General features: G+C 43.0%; 1 protein-coding gene across 1 annotated transcript in view; it reads right to left on the bottom strand.

Annotated features, from left to right (window-relative positions):
* The window catches only part of GLS2 (glutaminase 2), a 76,723-nt gene extending 58,468 nt beyond the window's left edge, over positions 1-18,255 (bottom strand). The window contains exons 1-2 of the mRNA XM_066584784.1: positions 17,661-18,255; positions 889-985 (exon numbers count right to left, since the gene is read on the bottom strand). Coding sequence (XP_066440881.1) covers positions 889-985; positions 17,661-17,812 — 249 coding nt within the window. The 5' untranslated portion in view covers positions 17,813-18,255. The remainder of the gene's footprint in view (positions 1-888; positions 986-17,660) is intronic.
* Between the last annotated feature and the right edge of the window lie 230 nt (positions 18,256-18,485).

Below are 18,485 nucleotides of genomic sequence, written 5' to 3'. Positions count from 1 at the left end.
TGGTTGCAGGTTTTAAGCAAATGACAAAACCTATCAATTGTTTAAATTAAATTCTTCCCTTCAATCATGTATCCAATTACCTTTCTACTGACGTTTCTTGGGCTGAATCCAAGATAGCTGCCACCAAGATGGCCAACAAACACCGCCATAGTGGCAATATGTTTTCCCCACCCATTTAAGTGTTCTACAAAGTTTCCAACTTGTATCTCTTTTTGCTCAAGAGATATTCCATATGGCCCTGACTTTTGAATCATCCAGTATCAAAAATACATGTAACATACTAGGCGCATGATACTCAGATTACCTATTAACTCAATTAGCAGCATTTTATTTTCTTAAAGGTGTACTAGACCATAAGCATCTTAGCTTATCCATTGAATATGCTGCAAATGTTTAATCAATGGGGCTTTGAGGCTGTTACCCCACTGTCCAATATATAATAGAGGTATCCTATATTAGTAGCATAGACAATGCAGCTGAGAGGACCACAGAGACATACGGAATTGGCCGAGTTGTTTCGATATTTTGCATGAGTATGTGACCCCTCTTCTAGTGACTGTAGGCGTCACATAGTAAACGCCCAACATTTATGCCATATCCCAGAATATTCTTTAGAAGTTTTGCTCTAACCCAGGTCTCTTCCAATTTATAATTTACCAACTTCCTCTACATAATGACAGATGACGGGCCTATCGTGTCACCTCAAATTTACTAATCAGCTATAGTGAGCGTATTAGGTGATAGCCATCTTTGAAGAAGTCTGCAAGCTCCACCCCGTTGACTTGTTCAGAAGTTTGTAGGTCTAGAATGGGTTCCTATAGTTATTAGAAGCCTTCACGCTAGTTTTACAGGTGTACAAGAATTGACATTTTTGTTTTCTTGGCTTACATTAATAAACTTGTTGACTGGAAGCTGTTCCTGTCCTTCAGAAATGGTGTAGAAGAGCAGGTTGGTCAGGCGGTTTACCACAGTGTTGCAAGCAATTCTGAAATGAAAAAAAAATAGGTGTTTATTTGATGTTCCTCCATGCGTTTGCCAACACTCTTCCACATCAAGGACAGTACACATAGTAAAACACTGTTTGCATTGTATCACTCTAATGACACTAAGCATTGGGCGAAATCGGAGGTCAATGTCCATCTAACACTAAGTCACATGATTCTTGGCACACTATTGAGCGGTTTTACGCACAAACACATAAAATGTACCCTGTACATTACTGCCTACAAAAGATATAAACACAACATAACTGTGGGCAAACATCACGACGCAGCCAATAAAAATAACACAACTGAAAACCACTTAAAGGCAATAGTAGTAAGTCATACTTGATTAACTGTGTAATGACTGAGGCATTACTTCCTCTATCAGGACAGGAAATGTCACCATTTGCAAAATGTTATCTAACTGGAAATTGGCAGAAATTCAATTTATTTCCGTTTCTATTGTAATATACAGCAAAAACCCAATAATTGCAGGTTTATATGGGACAACAATGGTCCTTCAGTTCGGCTTTTATTTACCTCTTGCGGTACCTTGCATTTTATTTTTGCCCTCCGATCTATTTTATCATATCATTTTACAATAACTTGCGACATAATAGAAACTTCACCTTGCAAGAATGTTGTACTCACGGTGAGAACATGTTGGCAGGTACACAGTGTAGAGAGGCGACAGCGGGCAGGGAGTAATTCAACTGATGAGAGATAGGGCAACCAGTTCAAGGAGCAAATATTAGTCATGGGTATTATAGACTGATGACCTAAGGCCCAATTCCCTGGCTGTATTATTGTTCTATGCAAGCATAGATGTATTATAGCAACGGCAGAATCTGTAAGGCCATGCTTTACCTTAATATTGAGGCATACCGATTCATATCCAACAGCAAAAAAATCATGTCCTACTATTTCATCGAATGCCGTATTATGGAGGAAATATACAGCGACCAGTGCAGTGCCTGTGGCTCCCTAATATGGACCTGCAAGAATTTAATGCATCACTATTAGAGATGAGCGAGTATACTCGCTAAGGCACATTACTCGAGCGAGTATCTCCCCGCTCATCTCTAAAGATTCGGGGGGGGGGGGGGAGCGGGGAGGAACGGAGGGGAGATCTCTCTCTCCCGCCCGCTCCCCGCCGCAATTCATTTGTCACCCGCGCCGGTCCCCGAATCTTTAGAGACGAGCGGGGAGATACTCGGCTAAGGCACTACTCGCTCGAGTAATGTGCCTTAGCGAGTATACTCGCTCATCTCTAATCACTATACCATAATTTTGACATAAAAAAGTGAACTAAAGTAAACCAACCAAGAGGCGGCGTACGTCAGAGAAAACTATTAAGACGGTGATAATAATACCCCCAATGGTAGTGGAGGTATTTTTTGTTGTTTGGTTAAATACAGCCAAAATTAGAGGTGGATCATAAAAAGAGGAAAAATAAAAATTCACACCACCTGTAATCTCGTGTGAGTTCTGTCCATGTCTGACACAGACAGAACTCGCAGGGAAGATTAGCAATTTTTTGCAAGTTTGAAAAATCGCTGCATGTTCCATTTCCATGCAAGTCTTGTATGAGAATGGGATACCTAATGTGTGATTCAAGTTGTGCCCGAGAGTGTTGGGTGCAGCTTTCTATTGCCCATGTAAAAAAAAAACTTAAGGCCCTTTTACATGCAACGATTATCACTTCAAACAACTGAATGACTGAACGAACTGCCGGAGTTTTTGAATAAAATTAAACGTTCAGATAACAGCTTTAATCATCTGCATTTTCCTTCACAAGTTATTTGAGTAGCTGGGCATGTGTTTATGCAATTGTTTTCACATAAACACACGCCCAGCTGAGCAAACATTTGGCCTGCCGATTCCATTGTTCTCCTCCTGGCAGAGTAAACAGTGTATTCATTGTGTCTGGAAAGCAAACACAATGAGTACACTGTTAAAGCATTTTGAACAGCCAAGGGAGGTTTTTTATGCTGTCTAGAAACATCTCTAAACGACTAGTGAACGAATAGTGCACGACTGCCTGCGTTTACATGTAATGATTATCACTCACTTTTGGCCGTCTGAACACATTTTGAGTGATATAATCATTGCATGTAAAAGGGCCTTTAGCGTCCTTTTACATGGAGCAGTGATGCTCATTTACTGGGCCTCTACACAGGCCAATTCAGACTCTATTAGGGGACAAGGGATTATTAATATGATTGTTTGTTCCAATAAAGCTGTTATTAGTCAGCTGCACAAGACAGGCAAGAAGTAGAGCCGACCAGCGAGCATTTTTATGCTCATATAAACAAGCTGGTTGGCCAACAAATAAACGTTTTCTTGTTCATCAAGTTATCATTTCCATTTTCCTACAACTTTATGATCAGGCAAAAGAATCAATATACAATCGAAGAGTTGGAAGGGACCTCCAGGGTCATCAGGTCCAACCCCTAGCTCAATGCAGGATTCACTAAATCATCCCAGATAGAGATGAGCGAGCACCCAAATGCTCGAGTCCGCATTATTCGAGTCGAGCTTTTCGTAAAATTCGAGAGCTCTACTCGAGTAACGAACTTTAACGGATGTGGAATTCAAGCCCCACAGGGATAACATTGTGACACAGAAATGTCCTCATGGACAAATTTCGTCCTGTGTGAAAAGTCCCTAACAATTCTTGCCCAGCTTATAACTCTGAGGAGCCCCAAAGTACATAACAAAAAGATCTGCAGCCCTCTGAAGACTCCATGAAGGTCAATGGTCACAAGTCTGCAATTCTGTGAGCAAATATAAGAGGCTATGAACTATGGGCACAACACTGTTCCCATGTATCTGGTATGACGCAAATACATGTTACAACAGAGGTCCCCAACCTTTTGGACCCTGTGACCCACATTCAACTTTGAGTCTTGGTTGGGAGCTAAATACAATTTCAAAAAGGAAGCAAGACATTAAGCATGGGTATAAAAATCATGAAACACTAGTATCCTACCGTATTACACCATCCCAACTATCACTGCTAATGGTTTAGGAGAAGTCTACTATATTATTAGTGAAGATGTTGTGTTGTAATCAGCAGTTATGGACATAAATGCAGGCTCCTATGGTGAGCCACAGGCTTGGGTGTTTTGAGCAACTTGTAGCTACCGAGCCACTGGTTCGGGACAAGTTTTTTAAGGGTCTATTACATTGAGCAAAAATGAACAATGTAAACATGGCGAACGATAAACAACAAATCTTTCACTGTTCTCTTTTGTTCATTCACTCTGCATTTTATTAATTGACTCTAATAAACTATTAACACTTCTATTTTGAAAGCATACTTTAGGCCCATTTACACGCAAAGATAATCATTAAAAAAAGTGTCACGATTGTTTGCATACACTAATGTCCATTAGCAGCTTATCACCTTCATTTGCATGTAAATGAGCCCCTGGGAGCTGTATGCAGAGAGCAGCAGATGGTCTGTTCTCTGCATTCAGCTCTTTTGTTCTGCCACAGGCTGCCTCGGGCTTTCTGCTGAATACAATGTAATCAGCAGCTCCCATGAAGAATACAGCACCATGGACAGCAAACACAGCATGCGGTCTGTGTTATCTTCTCTCCGGCTGAACAATGGATTTTATACTCACCTAAAAATCATCATTCAGCCGAAGAGTGAAAGATGGGAGCATTTACACACAACGATTATCGCTCAAATGATGGCTTTTGAGCGAATTTTGAGCAATAATCGTTGAGTGTAAATGGCCTTTACTTTGCAGAATTTTTTCAACACCTACCTAAAGCTTTTGTGCAGTAGAAATTTATATATATATTCCATAAAATATTTGTACTGTAGAACTACCGCAATGCAATATATGTGTCACATTTTCCGTACAAGTGGAGCAGGGTCAACAGGTTCATCGCATTTTACAATAATTAGGATGCAATTATTATTGTAACCCTTCGCTCTAATTGCTGTATAATGAGGTAAACTGGTTTCCCTGCTTCACCCTGCACAAAACAATCTGAAAACTGAGCAGTTGAAAGCTGCAAATGTCATTATATTGAAGATATATGTATTATGCCCCATATACCAGCTCTTAGGTGTACAAAAGGCACGATTTTGGTGCAAAATTTCAACTTTTTGTGCTTTTATGCCAGATGCCTCTTCTTTTTTCAAAAAGTGAGGGGGCTAACTTTAGGAAGTTGGCCGTGCGTATACCATCACATTTACTATGATATATGCCAGAATCTAATGTATATCATAGCAGAAGCCTATACCAGCTCGGAGCGGGCTTTGGTTGCCATCTGACACACGGAGGTGCCAACAGATAAGACAAATGTATTAAGAGGCATACAGACCAAGATTTGCTTCAAATATTTGTTCCTGATATATGACAATTAATGTTAATTCACGCTTGTTTCCTCTGCTCATAGTACAATAGTCTAGCGCTCTGCATCTGGGATTGACTAGGTATTTACCCGTTCACTAGAGCAGATATGACACATCCTGTTTTTAGTGCTCCTGGCAGAGTCACGTCTGTAGATGGGGGATGTTACACAATAATCCATTCATTTCTGTATATAGTTCGAAAAGTTAATGATTAAATCACTTAAGTTGCCAAAGATCAGTTAATGTATTTATTTACAGCAAAACGTCCCTTAGAGCAGGTTTGTGCACTAAAGACTAACCAGATGGTGGGTTTTTGGAATATAGATGTTCATTAGCATCAGACTGTGGATGAGCAAATCCTAAGAGCCATGCAGCGAACGTGGTTAAAAGGCTGGCCGCTGAGTCAATGTTTGGGGGTTATAGCCATCTGCAGGAGGAAGACTACGAATGTGATCTCTTCTATTACTACCTGGTCATTAGAAGGGGTGAATGCTGCTGCTGATGTCCACGGGGAAAATCAGGCCCGCCACGGATTCTTCATGCAGAATCCCGCAGCGGGTCCCTCCTTTCCCACAAACATGAGGCTAAAAAGTAAGCATTACTTACCTGTCCGGACGCTGCGGATCTGCCCTCCGTCGCGGCCGGATCTTCTTTCTTCAGCCCGGCAAATGTGCTCGTCACGCCAGCAGTGCTGTGCACTCCATTTTTCTTTTGGACTCCTGCTCTCCCACGCTTTCATGCCGGAGAGCAGGAATTCAGCTGCGGGTGTGCCGTGGATCTAGACGGCTTCCATAGGCTTCAATAGAAGCCTGCAGGAGCCGTCCCCGCGGGAGACCCGCACGAAAATGGAGCATGCTGCGGGTGTTTTCCCGCAAGTGCAATCCGCGCATCACAGGGAAAATGACATCCGCAGGTATTTAATTACCTGCGGGTGTCTAATGCATCCCTATGGGGCGCGGATCACACGTGCGGGTGACCCGCTGCGGATCTGTTCCCGTGGACATGAGGCCTAAGGCTCTCATTTCAGAAACGGAGACCAAAGCTGCAAGTTCCAGTCGCTGTTTCAGCAGATTTCCACTCATTTCCAGGAGGCGAATAATGTATGCTATTTTGCCTCGCTAAAATGCTGGAAAGGAACGGAAATCTGCTGAAACAGAGACTGAAACCTGCAGCTTCGATCTCTGTTTCTGAAATGAAAGCCTAGGAGCCGTGCTCCGTGTGAGTGCAGTTTTTGGCACGTTGGACAAAACACTTGGACTGGAATCCTGGACAGGCGCCCAAACAAGGTAAAATGTAGCCTTAGGGCTTAAACACATGGGCGTATGCACTAATCCCCTCCGTAGCGGCGAGTACGGGAACCCGGGGGTTTTCTTTTACTATTCAAACTCCGCACTATTGCACTTGAGTTTAAAAAAGTCCCCTTTTTTTCGCGTGTAGTATTAATGCGCGAGAATCCCGATACTGAAGACAAAATCATTGAAATTAATGGTTTTGTTTTGTCCAGTAATGCGGCTGTGATTTTCACGGCGGCGTAACGGGATCAAAAACACGCCGATCTGTTTAAGCCCTTCCATGCAGATTTGCCACATATTTTGGTACAGATGTAGTCCCCTCATGTGAAGAAGTGACATCCTTACCTGGTATGGTGTCTATGTAGTAAACTTGGTTCTGGTACTGTATCTATGTAGTAACCTTGATTTTGGTACCATATCTATGTAGCAAGCTTGGTTCTTATACTCTATATTAGCTTTCTTCTGGTACCATATCTATGTAGTAAGCTTGATTCCGGTAATGTGTCTATGTAGTAAGCTTGGTTCTGGTATTGCATCTATGTAGTAAGCTTGTTTCTGGTATTGTGTCTATGTACCAAGCTTGGTTTTAGCATTGTATCTATGTAGTAACCTTGATTCTAGTACCATATCTATGTAGTAAGCTTGGTTCTGGTATTGTGTCTATCTACTAAGCTTGGTTCTAGCATTGTATCTATGTAGTAACCTTGATTCTAGTACCATATCTATGTAGTAAGCTTGGTTCTTATACTCTTATCTATGCAGTTAGCTTGGTTCTGGTACCATATCTATGTAGCAAGCTTGATGATGGTACTGTGTATATGTAATAAGCTTTGTTCTGTTATTGTATCTATGTAATAAGCTTGGCTTTGGCACTTTGTCTATGTAGTAAGTTCAGCTCTATTATTGTATCTATGTAGTAAGTGCGTCTCGGTTACCATATTTATATAGTAGTCTTTGATTTGTTGCCATGTATGTGTTTTCTGGCAGTAGCTTAATGCCTTCCACCCCCCTACGAAAACCTATGCACACTCAGTCGAATGTGCATGTGTATTGGGCATTTGGGAGCGATCTTATCATACTAATGAATATTTGACCAACGGGTGTCTAAAGTATATGGTCAGCTGCTTTAACATGACTCACCAATAGGGGGCGTGAGCACTAAAAATGGCTAAGGCAGCATGAACTCTAAATACGGTCTTGGGTACATGCTATAGAAAAGTCACATAATGGTGTACCACACAGAAGTATCAAGGTGTACCCCCACTTATAGATGTCTTAGGATATGCCCCGGATGAAGCGGCAACCCCGTGACCCGAGCCTTCCGCTGCAGACCATGGCAACCTTGGCTCACATCCGGCTGTGCTCTAGATGTGCTGAACAGCTGTTTAGAAAGTCAATGTAGCAAGCAGACCTCCTCCACTTCAAATTTATGCTCAAAACCTACAACCCTGCCCTCCACCACGCCAAACTGGTTTATTTAATCTCCCTCGTCTCCACACTATCACCCAACCCCAAACAACTCTTCGACACCTCCCACTCCCTCCTCAAGCCCAAAGAACAGGCCCCTGTGACTGACCTCAGTGCCGGGGAGCTAGCCGCCCACTAAAGGTAAAATTGAAAATATCCAAAAAGAAATCCCCGCACACTCCTTGACTAGCCCGATCCCCGTCTCTTCAGCCCTCCATCTATCACTCACTATCTATACTCGAACCAACCACAGAGGATGAAGTCTCTAGACTGCTGTTCTCCACTCGCCCCACCACCTGCGCTAGCGACCCTCTCCCCAAATAAAGATTATTATATGCACCTCGGTGTCTAAATGCATGATTGAATGAAGGAGCGCTCATTTTTCTGCATTACTCATACATTCATTCATCTGGTGGCTGCATAGATTTCTATATTAGGCATAGTAGAAGACGTGAATTACTGCCTCCTTGCTGAGAAATACGTGCTATAGCGATAGATCAGAACTAACTGTAACGTCTCACTGAAGGAGGAATTACATGTTGGTTGTGTGTCTGTAGAGGGAACCTGCTAGCTAGGAAGGTCCTCTTATTACTGCACCAGCGGCAATGACTCAAGCAGGCAATGTCTGGCTCTGCAGTCTGAAAGGGAGAGGGAAGAGGAAAGCCTAGTCTGCAGCTGTTACCTATACAGGGGGATACAGCAAGACCAAACCCTTTTTTGGGGGGAGACCATGGGAGATGCTATGTCACTGTGTCTATACAATGGCATATGTCACCTGCTTGCCGTTGGTTCTGTACATGATGATCTAAAAGTACTGGAAAATATCTAATTTTCACTGGAGGTAAGCTTTAAAGGGAACCCGTCGTATTGAAAATGCAGTCCATTCTGTAGGCATGATGTTATAGAGCCGGAGGAGCTGAGCAGATTGTATATACTTTGTAAAACAATTCAGTATAACTTGTATTTTATTCATTCACATCTCTGCTTAGTCTGAGCTTAGAGGTCCAGTGGGAGGAGCTATCTAGTTCTACATACACGGAAAGCTGTCAGTCGCTGATCGGACTACCTGTTCTATAACGTGCTGCATGAAATTTGGACAACCTGTTCAAGCTGATGGGTTCCTTTAATGAAAATTTCTTTACCTTGATTTATATGTAAGGGGTTTACTCTTGAGAAGGAGCCCCAATGTGGCGCAGAGTGTTAGGGCATCAGAAATGCAGTACTAAGCTCTCACTCATGACCTGAAGGTTGTTAGTTCAATCTCCCCATGGTTCAGGTAGGCAGCTCAAGGTTGACTCACCCTTCCATCCCTCCGAGGTCAGGAAAATGAGTACCCAGCTTGCTGGGGGGTAAAAGATGACTGGGGAAGGCAAACCAGCCCGCAAAAACAGTGCCAAGAAAACATCACCCTAGGAGTCAGTCATGACTTGGTGCTTGCACCAGGGGACTTTACCTTTGCCTACTCTTGAGAACAAAGTTAGCTGTGGTTTGTTTGACCTGTGGGTCTTGCCTCTGTGACCCACTGCTCCCTAATTCTCTTTAGTTGCTTTCAGTCATCAATTATAATTTATTGTATACTACAATAGGTGAGTACCTTCTGAGTTTACATTGGATAGCCATAGACACAAAGAATGCACAAGTCCTTTAACCACTTGGCGACATCCAATGCACATGTATGTTGGATATGGGCGGGGCTTGTATGCTGCAGGATCGGATGTCTAGAGCATGTTCGGGTGCATGGGCTGTCAACTTTCTTTGACAGCTGACACCCGGCCACAGTGGGTGGGGTCAAAGAATGCTGATCCTGGCCTTTAAAGGGGTTTTTCAGGCAGTGGCTGAATGCACCAGAGACTCTGAAAAGAGTCAGATTTTCATGCAAACTTCAACACCGCAGGATCAAGTAGGCAGGTAAGTATAAAAGTATAAAAGATATATCACTCGACTCCCTGTCACCCCTCCCCTAAGAGCACCATAAGTTAGTTTATGGTGCTTTAGGCAGGTGATGGTTTCCTTTTACGTTTTCAGTTCAGTTCATTAAGCTGATTTTTCGACTCTTCTATAGCCTTGTCCCCCCTATGTCCTGATAATAATATTCACTATATACTGATGCTGGTATTTGGCATAGGATGGCTGTATTGGTGGCAATATTGGTCATTTTGTTCAAAAACAGTAGGCAGATAATACTTAGTTCTGTTATTTTATAACTAGAAATGTATGTATGTATATATATATATATATATATATATATATATATATATATATATATATATAAATATATATATATGTATATTTTTTTTGTAAAGCCCTAACAAACCCCCTGGAAGTATTAGCACAGCAGCACTCTACACAATGCCTCCTAACTATCTTGAATGTGACTTTGTATTGTTAATATAGTATTTCAGTATTTTGTGTGTCATTTCTAATTTTTCCCAGGGCCACACTTAAACCCTCTCTGCCAGTTTTGTACTACAGGTACAGCTTTCATTGAATTCAGTCCATTCAACAGTCATCATGAGCAGATAAATTAATAGTTTTATGGAATAGATTCAGTAGAACTTGTATTTTATTCATTTATATCTCTGCTCATTCTGGGCTTAGAGGTCCAGTGGGCGGAGCTATCAGTGATTGACAGCTATCTGTGTAGGAGTGTACATATAGAAATAGCTGTCGATCACTGATAGGACCGCCCATTGGACTTTTAAGTCTAGAATGAGCAGACTTTAAGTGAGTAAAACACAAGTTATATTGAATCTTTTCCCATAAAACTGTATATCGATCTGCTCAGCTCCTCCGGCTCTATAACCTCACGCCTGCAGTTTATACAGAATGTTTAAGCCGACTGCTTCCCTTCACTCTTCCAATAAACATAAATCAGCAGGGCAACAGGTACATATTTCCTTTTATAACTGCACTAAAAATGACTTGCTTTGGATTTTCTCTGGTGAACATTTACATATATTGCAAGGAATGTGTAGAACAAACAGCTTTATTGGTTCGGCTTTTTCTCATCTTTTAAGTGGATCTATATTCCTATTTTCACCTTTAACCCTGATCTCGTTAGGATTTTCTTAAACCAAGCTGCGTGTTAGCACCCAGCTAGGTTATTGAGATTATCTATGCTTATTATATGTCACTTAAAGCAACCCTTCGGTTTCGGGACAGAATTCTGCCCAGGATAGAAGGGCCAAAGCCGTATATTACCTCCAGTTGTTCTTCCTGACTGCCCCTCTGATCCACTGGTTTGAGGCCTTGTTGTTCGCTATCCAAGATGGCTACAGCAATTTTCTAACTAGCTTATGCACACTGTACACTGCTCTCCGATTGGACAGTGCTGATCACATGAGCAGCTCTGGCCAATCAAAGAGCAATTATAGTGCATTGGTAGTCTAACACTACCAAAGCACTGTGGGGATTAGGCAGTTTAAAGATGTGTCAGCCATCTTGAAGACAGAAAACAGGATTGGAAATGCTGGATTAGAGGGATGGCAGAGAACAACAACTGCAGATGATATGCCCCCTATTTTCCTTCTGTCCTGAGACAGAATTGTGTCCCGAAACTGGAGAGTCCTGATTACCCCACCCACACAGGCTGATTGACAGCCTTCTCTGTACACACATCAATACAGGGACCGATGTCAATCACTGAGTGTAGATGGGGTAAGCAGGACTCTCACTTTCTTTTCTGCTCGGAAGAAAAGGTTCGGCTGCCGGCGGGGGGTGGGGAGCAGCGAGGGAGAGCAGGGGGGAACGGAGGGGAGATCTCTCTCTCCCTCTCCCCCCCCCCCCCCCCCGCTTACCCCTGCTCACTCCCGCAACTCACCGCTCAACCCGCGCTGGCAGCCGAATCTTTTCTTCTGAGCGGGCAGGTACTCGCTAAGGACAATGCTCACTTGAGTAATTGTCCTTAGCGAGTATGCTCGCTCATCTCTAGTGATTACATCACACATTTTTCACCCTTATATCATTAGAGATATACCCGTACTCACCCTAACTAAAATCAGGGGATCCAATTGAACCGAGATCACGGACTACACTGTGTTGGTGCAACGTTTTCCTACTTGATCTTAGATCAACTCTTGTTGATCTCAGATCAAAACCTTTGTGCAACCGGCCATAAGTGAATGATGTGGGTGACCAAGGTGAGCCAGTGACCAGTTAAGGATAACTCCCAGGTGAGTAGACATGGCTAGGCTCCATTCTGTTGAAGACAGAGCCAATTTTGTCTGAATCTTCCACTTGCTCGGTCGTGATGTTGAGATGGTGGAGTGCGTACTGGCCGCAGGTAGGGTTGTGTATGTATATGTATTTACGGTTAGACCCCTTTAACACGGCAAGATAAATTGGAAGGAGCATGCAACAATTGGTGACGTCATAATCCTATATCATTCTCTTGGCATGCATTTACACTGAACAATAATTGGGTAGTTTCAATCGGTTATTGTAACATAACCGCACCTCTAGTCAACTCATTCGCCACTGCTTCCTATTCACTAAATCGTTACACCGAGGGCCGATAAAAACACGTGAAAAGAGACCTTTAAATCCAGAAACAGAATAGAAAGCTTACAGCATGAGCAGCTCATTAGTCGCCAGGATCAGATTCTCTGCTGGTTTTCTCATTTACTTTCTTCAGGCTCCTCTCCCTATAAAATGTTAGGATTTATAAACTACATTAAAGGGGTTGTCCCGCGCCGAAACGGGTTTTTTTTTTTTTCAACCCCCCCCCCGTTCGGCGCGAGACAACCCCGATGCAGGGAGGTAAAGAAAGCTCACCGGAGCGCTTACCTTAATCCCCGCGCTCCGGTGACTTCTCTACTCACCGCTGAAGATGGCCTCTTCCTCCGTGGACCGCAGCTCTTCTGTGCGGTCCACTGCCGATTCCAGCCTCCTGATTGGCTGGAATCGGCACGTGACGGGGCGGAGCTACACGGAGCTACACGGAGCCCCATAGAAGACTGCAGAAGACCCGGACTGCGCAAGCGCGGCTAATTTGGCCATCGGAGGCCAAAAATTAGTCGGCTCCATGGAGACGAGGACGCCAGCAACGGAGCAGGTAAGTAAAAAACTTTTTATAACTTCTGTATGGCTCATAATTAATGCACAATGTACATTACAAAGTGCATTATTATGGCCATACAGAAGTGTATAGACCCACTTGCTGCCTCGGGACATCTCCTTTAACTGCTGACAGTCAATCAAAAAGAAAGATATTATATGGCGGAATGGGTTTTTACACAGCCCAGCTCCCATTATAGACATAAGTGAAAACCTGCTTTTACATCTTTGGTGGGGGTTCCACTTTCCTGCCCATTTGGGGAGCAGGAATTCCCTAGCCTAATGGGTCCGTCTTATGACGGTACCAAACAGCGCCAAACGGACCCCATTGACTATAACGGGGGTCTGTTCAGTTTCCGCTCAGCTGCCCTGCATTTTACTGGAAGAATCTTGTGCCGGATCTGCAACGGGAACTCCGACCGAAGATTCCACTGCAGATGTGAAACCACCCTAACGGAAAGGAGTTATTTTAACCCTTTCTAATCCACTGTCTGACGTCTGAAGACATTCTGATTGAAGGCTGTGCAGCTTCGATGTTGGAAGATGTCCGGCAGGGTATTCTTTCTGCATATTACTGGCCGTTTTCTTGTTGGGGGCCTCTCCAGCATGTCCCATACCGTCGTACTGGCTCTAGCCAGCACATGGTGCCATAGTATAATGGCAGAAAGAGAAAGCCCCCTAGGAAACCCTGAATCCAAAATTGGATTGCAAAGGGTTAAGTTGCATCTCTTTTAATCTTTATTCATGCCTAAAGAAAAATGCAGACTTTTGCTGTTCTTCTTGGAAATCTGCATGGTGAGAACTAAAATAACAGAATTAGAAAAAGATGGCTGCTTTCAACAAGAAACAATGTCACAGTTGTCCATTGGTTATGTCTGGTATTGCAACTCAGCTTCGGTGAAGTGAATAGGCCTAAGCTGCAATACTGCATGCAACCTGTAGACAGGTGTGGTGCTGTTTTTAGAAGAAAGCAGTCATGTTTTTTAAAAAACTTTTTTACTGGTCATTAACATAAAACTGCTGACAGTGAAAAATGAAAATGAACCCATTGAAAACAATGGGTTCTATTCTCTGCACAATCTGCGTGCAAACTCGCCCGGGTGAAGCCACCCTAAAAACGTTATTCCTGGCAGGGATTAAAGATGACAACCAGAACTTCTCACATGTCATCCTTCAAATGTTCTTTCGTGGTATCACTGGCTAGTGCGAGCAAAATCACAGAAGAATGCGGATGCACACCAGTTAGCAATGTTAGTCAGATACCAGATGTTTGCTGTATCTTGGATGGTTCCATCAACTCCCCAGAGTATATAGTCAATGAATAATTTAGGAAGCGGAGCTGCTTCATACTATTTTATGCCTTCAGAAACTTATATCATTTTGTTTTGTGCTGTTATGATTGTTGTAAAGAAAACAATCAATTAACTTTCCCAAAACCAGCCTGATAACCACTAGCACGATTTAGAAAATTATCACTAGGACATGCCATCACTTACTGATCAGTGGACCTCTGTGTAGCCCCATCACACTGTTTCCTGACCACCTCACGTACAGTGTACTACGGCATAGTCTCATTTACTTAGAATCCTAGAATGGTACGGTTGGAAGGGACCTCCAGGGTCATCGGGTCCAACCCGCTGCTCAGTGCAGGATTCACTAAGTCATCCCGGAGAGATATTTGTCTAGCCTTTGTTTGAACACTTTCATTGAAGGAGAACTCACCACCTCCCGTGGTAACCTGTTCCACTCATTAATCCCCCTCACTGTCTAATATCTAATCCGTGTCTCCTCCCTTTCAGTTTCATCCCATTGCTTCTAGTCTTTCCTTGTACAGATGCGAATAGGGCTGATCCCTCTGCACTGTGACAGCCCTTCAGATATTTGTAGACAGCTATTAAGTCTCCTCTCAACCTTCCTTTTTGCAAACTAAACATTGCCAGACCCTTTAACCGTACTTTATAAGGGGTTGTGCAACTTAAAAAAATGTTTAAACAGTTGTCCATGAAATAAAATAACAAAATAAGTAATACTCTCTTTTCCTTTCTAGGAAACAGTGCAGTGGGTCCTGCAACGATCCTGGTCTCTATTGACAGTGGAAGTCAGGTGACCGCTGCCGCCAATCAAAGGCCGCAGCATCACTGTTCTAAACTAGTGGGATCATGGCACCCAGGATGTAAGCACTGTTGCCAGTAGAATGGACGGTGACACTGATTGGCTGTAGCGGTCACCTGACTTCCACTGCCAATAGAGACCAGGATCGTCACGGGACTTGCTGCACCATGTCCTTGGGAAGAGGTGGGTATCGCTTCTTTTGTTATTTTATTGTATGGCTGCTGTTTAAAAAAATTTTTAAGCCAGACAATTGCTTTAAAGCACAGCTAACTATTCAGATGACTATTCAAAATAAACTCCTATGTGTGTACATGAGGAATTACACTGTTTTTGGCCATTATATTACTTGTATGATGTATTTTATCCCATTTTCCCCCTCTACAGCTTGTAAATCTGATTTTTAGTGCTCTCAGAATTGGTGGAAGGAGCTTGGCTACTGTCCTGTGTGAGCTGCGTTGTATACAGTAGACTGGGGCACCGAGAAGATGCTAATTTTTGTTTCTAACTGTCTGTAACACACAGAGACATAACATCATCATGTAGAGCAGTCTACAGCATACTGAGCAGTGTATATGTAATTAAATAGCAGCAGACAACTCAACATTTGCTTTAGCAGAATATCTGTGTTCCTATTCTTCTTCCTCCTACTCTCCACTCTCATAGACTACAGGAACAGGATGACTCATCCCCTTCCCTCACTTCCTGTTCTGTCATTGGGCCATCTCCAGTAACAAAGAACAATAACCAGACCTCGCTTGACAGCGATAATGGACAGCATGCTATGAGGGAGGGAAACCCCTAGTGGCCAGCACCTTGGAGGCATTTTTCAGCATAAAAGCATCATTTTAGGTAAAGTAAATTGCACTTTTACCAGTTATCACATAAGCACAAATTGTTTGAAAACTCAATGACAATTTAAGTGGAGCTGTGTTACAAGGTCTTTCACAAAAAGTGGTAAGCAACACTGCCATTCAGAGAATAAGCTGAACATATATCTTCCTCTTCATTCTCCAGATCAACAGAGATTGATGGTCGAACTTCCACTGATCAGAATGCTATGGTATATTCTAACAATATGCCATAATATTTTATGATAGGAATACCCCTTTAACTTATAACAATCATCTATTGTGGTTTATTTATTTATGGATGGATGGATGGATGCTAACTTGTCTGCACTTAAAGGGGTTCTGTCACTAGAAAAAAATCAAATCAATACTTACCTATTCCTCCCAGTCAGTCTGCTTACCTCATCTTCTCCTGGCTTCTTCAGTCCCCCGAGTCACCTCACCTCCAGCCGTCCGGATTCTCTTCTTCCTGTGACGTTACGTACATTGCCGTCATTCTGCTTCCAGCAATGTACCTTATGTCACTAGTGACGTAGCTAGCAGGGAATGCTGAGCTATTGCTGTGACCGAGCCTGCGTGCTGTCTCACTGCAATAGTATATGAAGACTAGCAGCTAGACAATGCACATGTGCAGTCTCGGCAATAGCTCGGCATTCCCTGCTAGGCAGTGAATGCTATGTCATTAGTGACATAACCTACACTGACCTGCCGATAAAAGAATGCTGAGAATTGATGCTACATAACAAGAAGAAGAGGATCTGGCTGGCTGGAGGTGATGTGACCCGGGGGTCTGGAGAAGCCAGGAGAATGTTGGCGAGAGAAGATGCAGTAAGAAGACTGCCTGGGGAGGAATAGGTAAGTATTGATTTTTTTTTTTATGACAGAACCCCTTTAAAATATTGAATAACTGGGTTTTACTTTCCAAGACCTGGGTTACAAAATCTATCAAAACACAATCCAAAAGTTTCAAAAACAAAAAGCATCAAAATCTCGGTAGTGTTCCAATTAAAGATTAGAACACTAGAAGGGGATGAAGATACCCACCAGAGTGCACAGGGGAGTCGCATTTATGAATTCCTGTACACTTAAAATCCTAGTGCGCACTGATAAACCAAAATGCAGGTCTTGGCTCTGTGTCAAACAGACATCTACTACCACATGGGAGAGCGCTTGCCCAAATTCGATGTGCCAAAATGTATCCAGCAGTAAGAACACAGACATGAACCAAAAATGTATTATATGGCATTAATTGTGCACTTACTTCACTGAGAGGGGAAGAGATACCAATCTCAAGCACCTCCTCATTCACTGGCAATACTACAAACCAAAAATTCTTAAAAAAGGGTTAAGTAGACTCCAAAAATAAACAGCAACAGTTGTAGTAGTAGACGAGACCCTAAGAAACTCAATGTGGCCGTCAATAAGCATTTGAAAATTGTATCAGCCCCTGTACTAGTTAAGTCTCACAGAATGGGTACTAACAAAAGTAAAACTAATAAACTCCCCCACATGGTTATTCTTCACTTACATCTCTTTGTTGGGTTGGAATGCCCCATCAGTTGTGCCAAAGCTTCGTTCTCCGAAGTAACGGCGTGGGACATGCTTTTTCGTAGCAGGTGAAGTCAACATCCATTGCAAAACTCTTGAATCGCTCCGTAGTCTCCATCTTAGAAAGAACATTGCTATCTGAACAGCTTACAGTTTAGGTTCACAGGTACAAATTGAGATGAACTTTAGACAAAATATCAAGAAGAAATCCAATAAAGAGTCAAAAGGACCAACCGTCCCGGGAGCAAGTGTCCAGCAAAACGGATCCAGCTGCTTAGAGAACTGTCTGTGGGAAATACTCCAGAGTCACTTTACAGAATCATCCCAGTGAAAAATATTCAAGAGTCTGGAAGCGCAGAGCAATGCTGAGCTAAGCTGGTGATGATAGGCAGCTACTGGGTGTCTGGAGCAGAAGTCTGGGAGAAGAAGATTGTTTCATTTACCATTCACAAGAAGAGATTTTCACAGCATTACATTGCTCACGAGCCAGGGATCCTTTCCAGCAGCTTCTGTCCTTTTTGACATGTGTCATCACTTGTGGAGAAGCTGTGACGGCACCCAACAGACACAGTTCCTTTAAGGAACCTGCGCCTGCTACATAGTAGCTATTTCAAGACAAGTGGCAAGCCTCCTGCAAAGGCCTTTCCTGTACCCAATCAGACAGGCGTAGAGGTGGGACTCAGCAAGAGAAGCTCATCCACAAGCAAGGGGAGGAAGTGGAAACTGTTATCTTGTTTCTGAACCCCACACACCCACTAGATCTGTTTTATCATGTGCTTACACTGCTGCTCAGACACCTGCCTCC

Source organism: Eleutherodactylus coqui, chromosome 1, assembly GCF_035609145.1.
Source record: "Eleutherodactylus coqui strain aEleCoq1 chromosome 1, aEleCoq1.hap1, whole genome shotgun sequence".
Taxonomy (NCBI): domain Eukaryota; kingdom Metazoa; phylum Chordata; class Amphibia; order Anura; family Eleutherodactylidae; genus Eleutherodactylus; species Eleutherodactylus coqui.
This window is presented reverse-complemented; position numbering and strand designations above follow the sequence as displayed.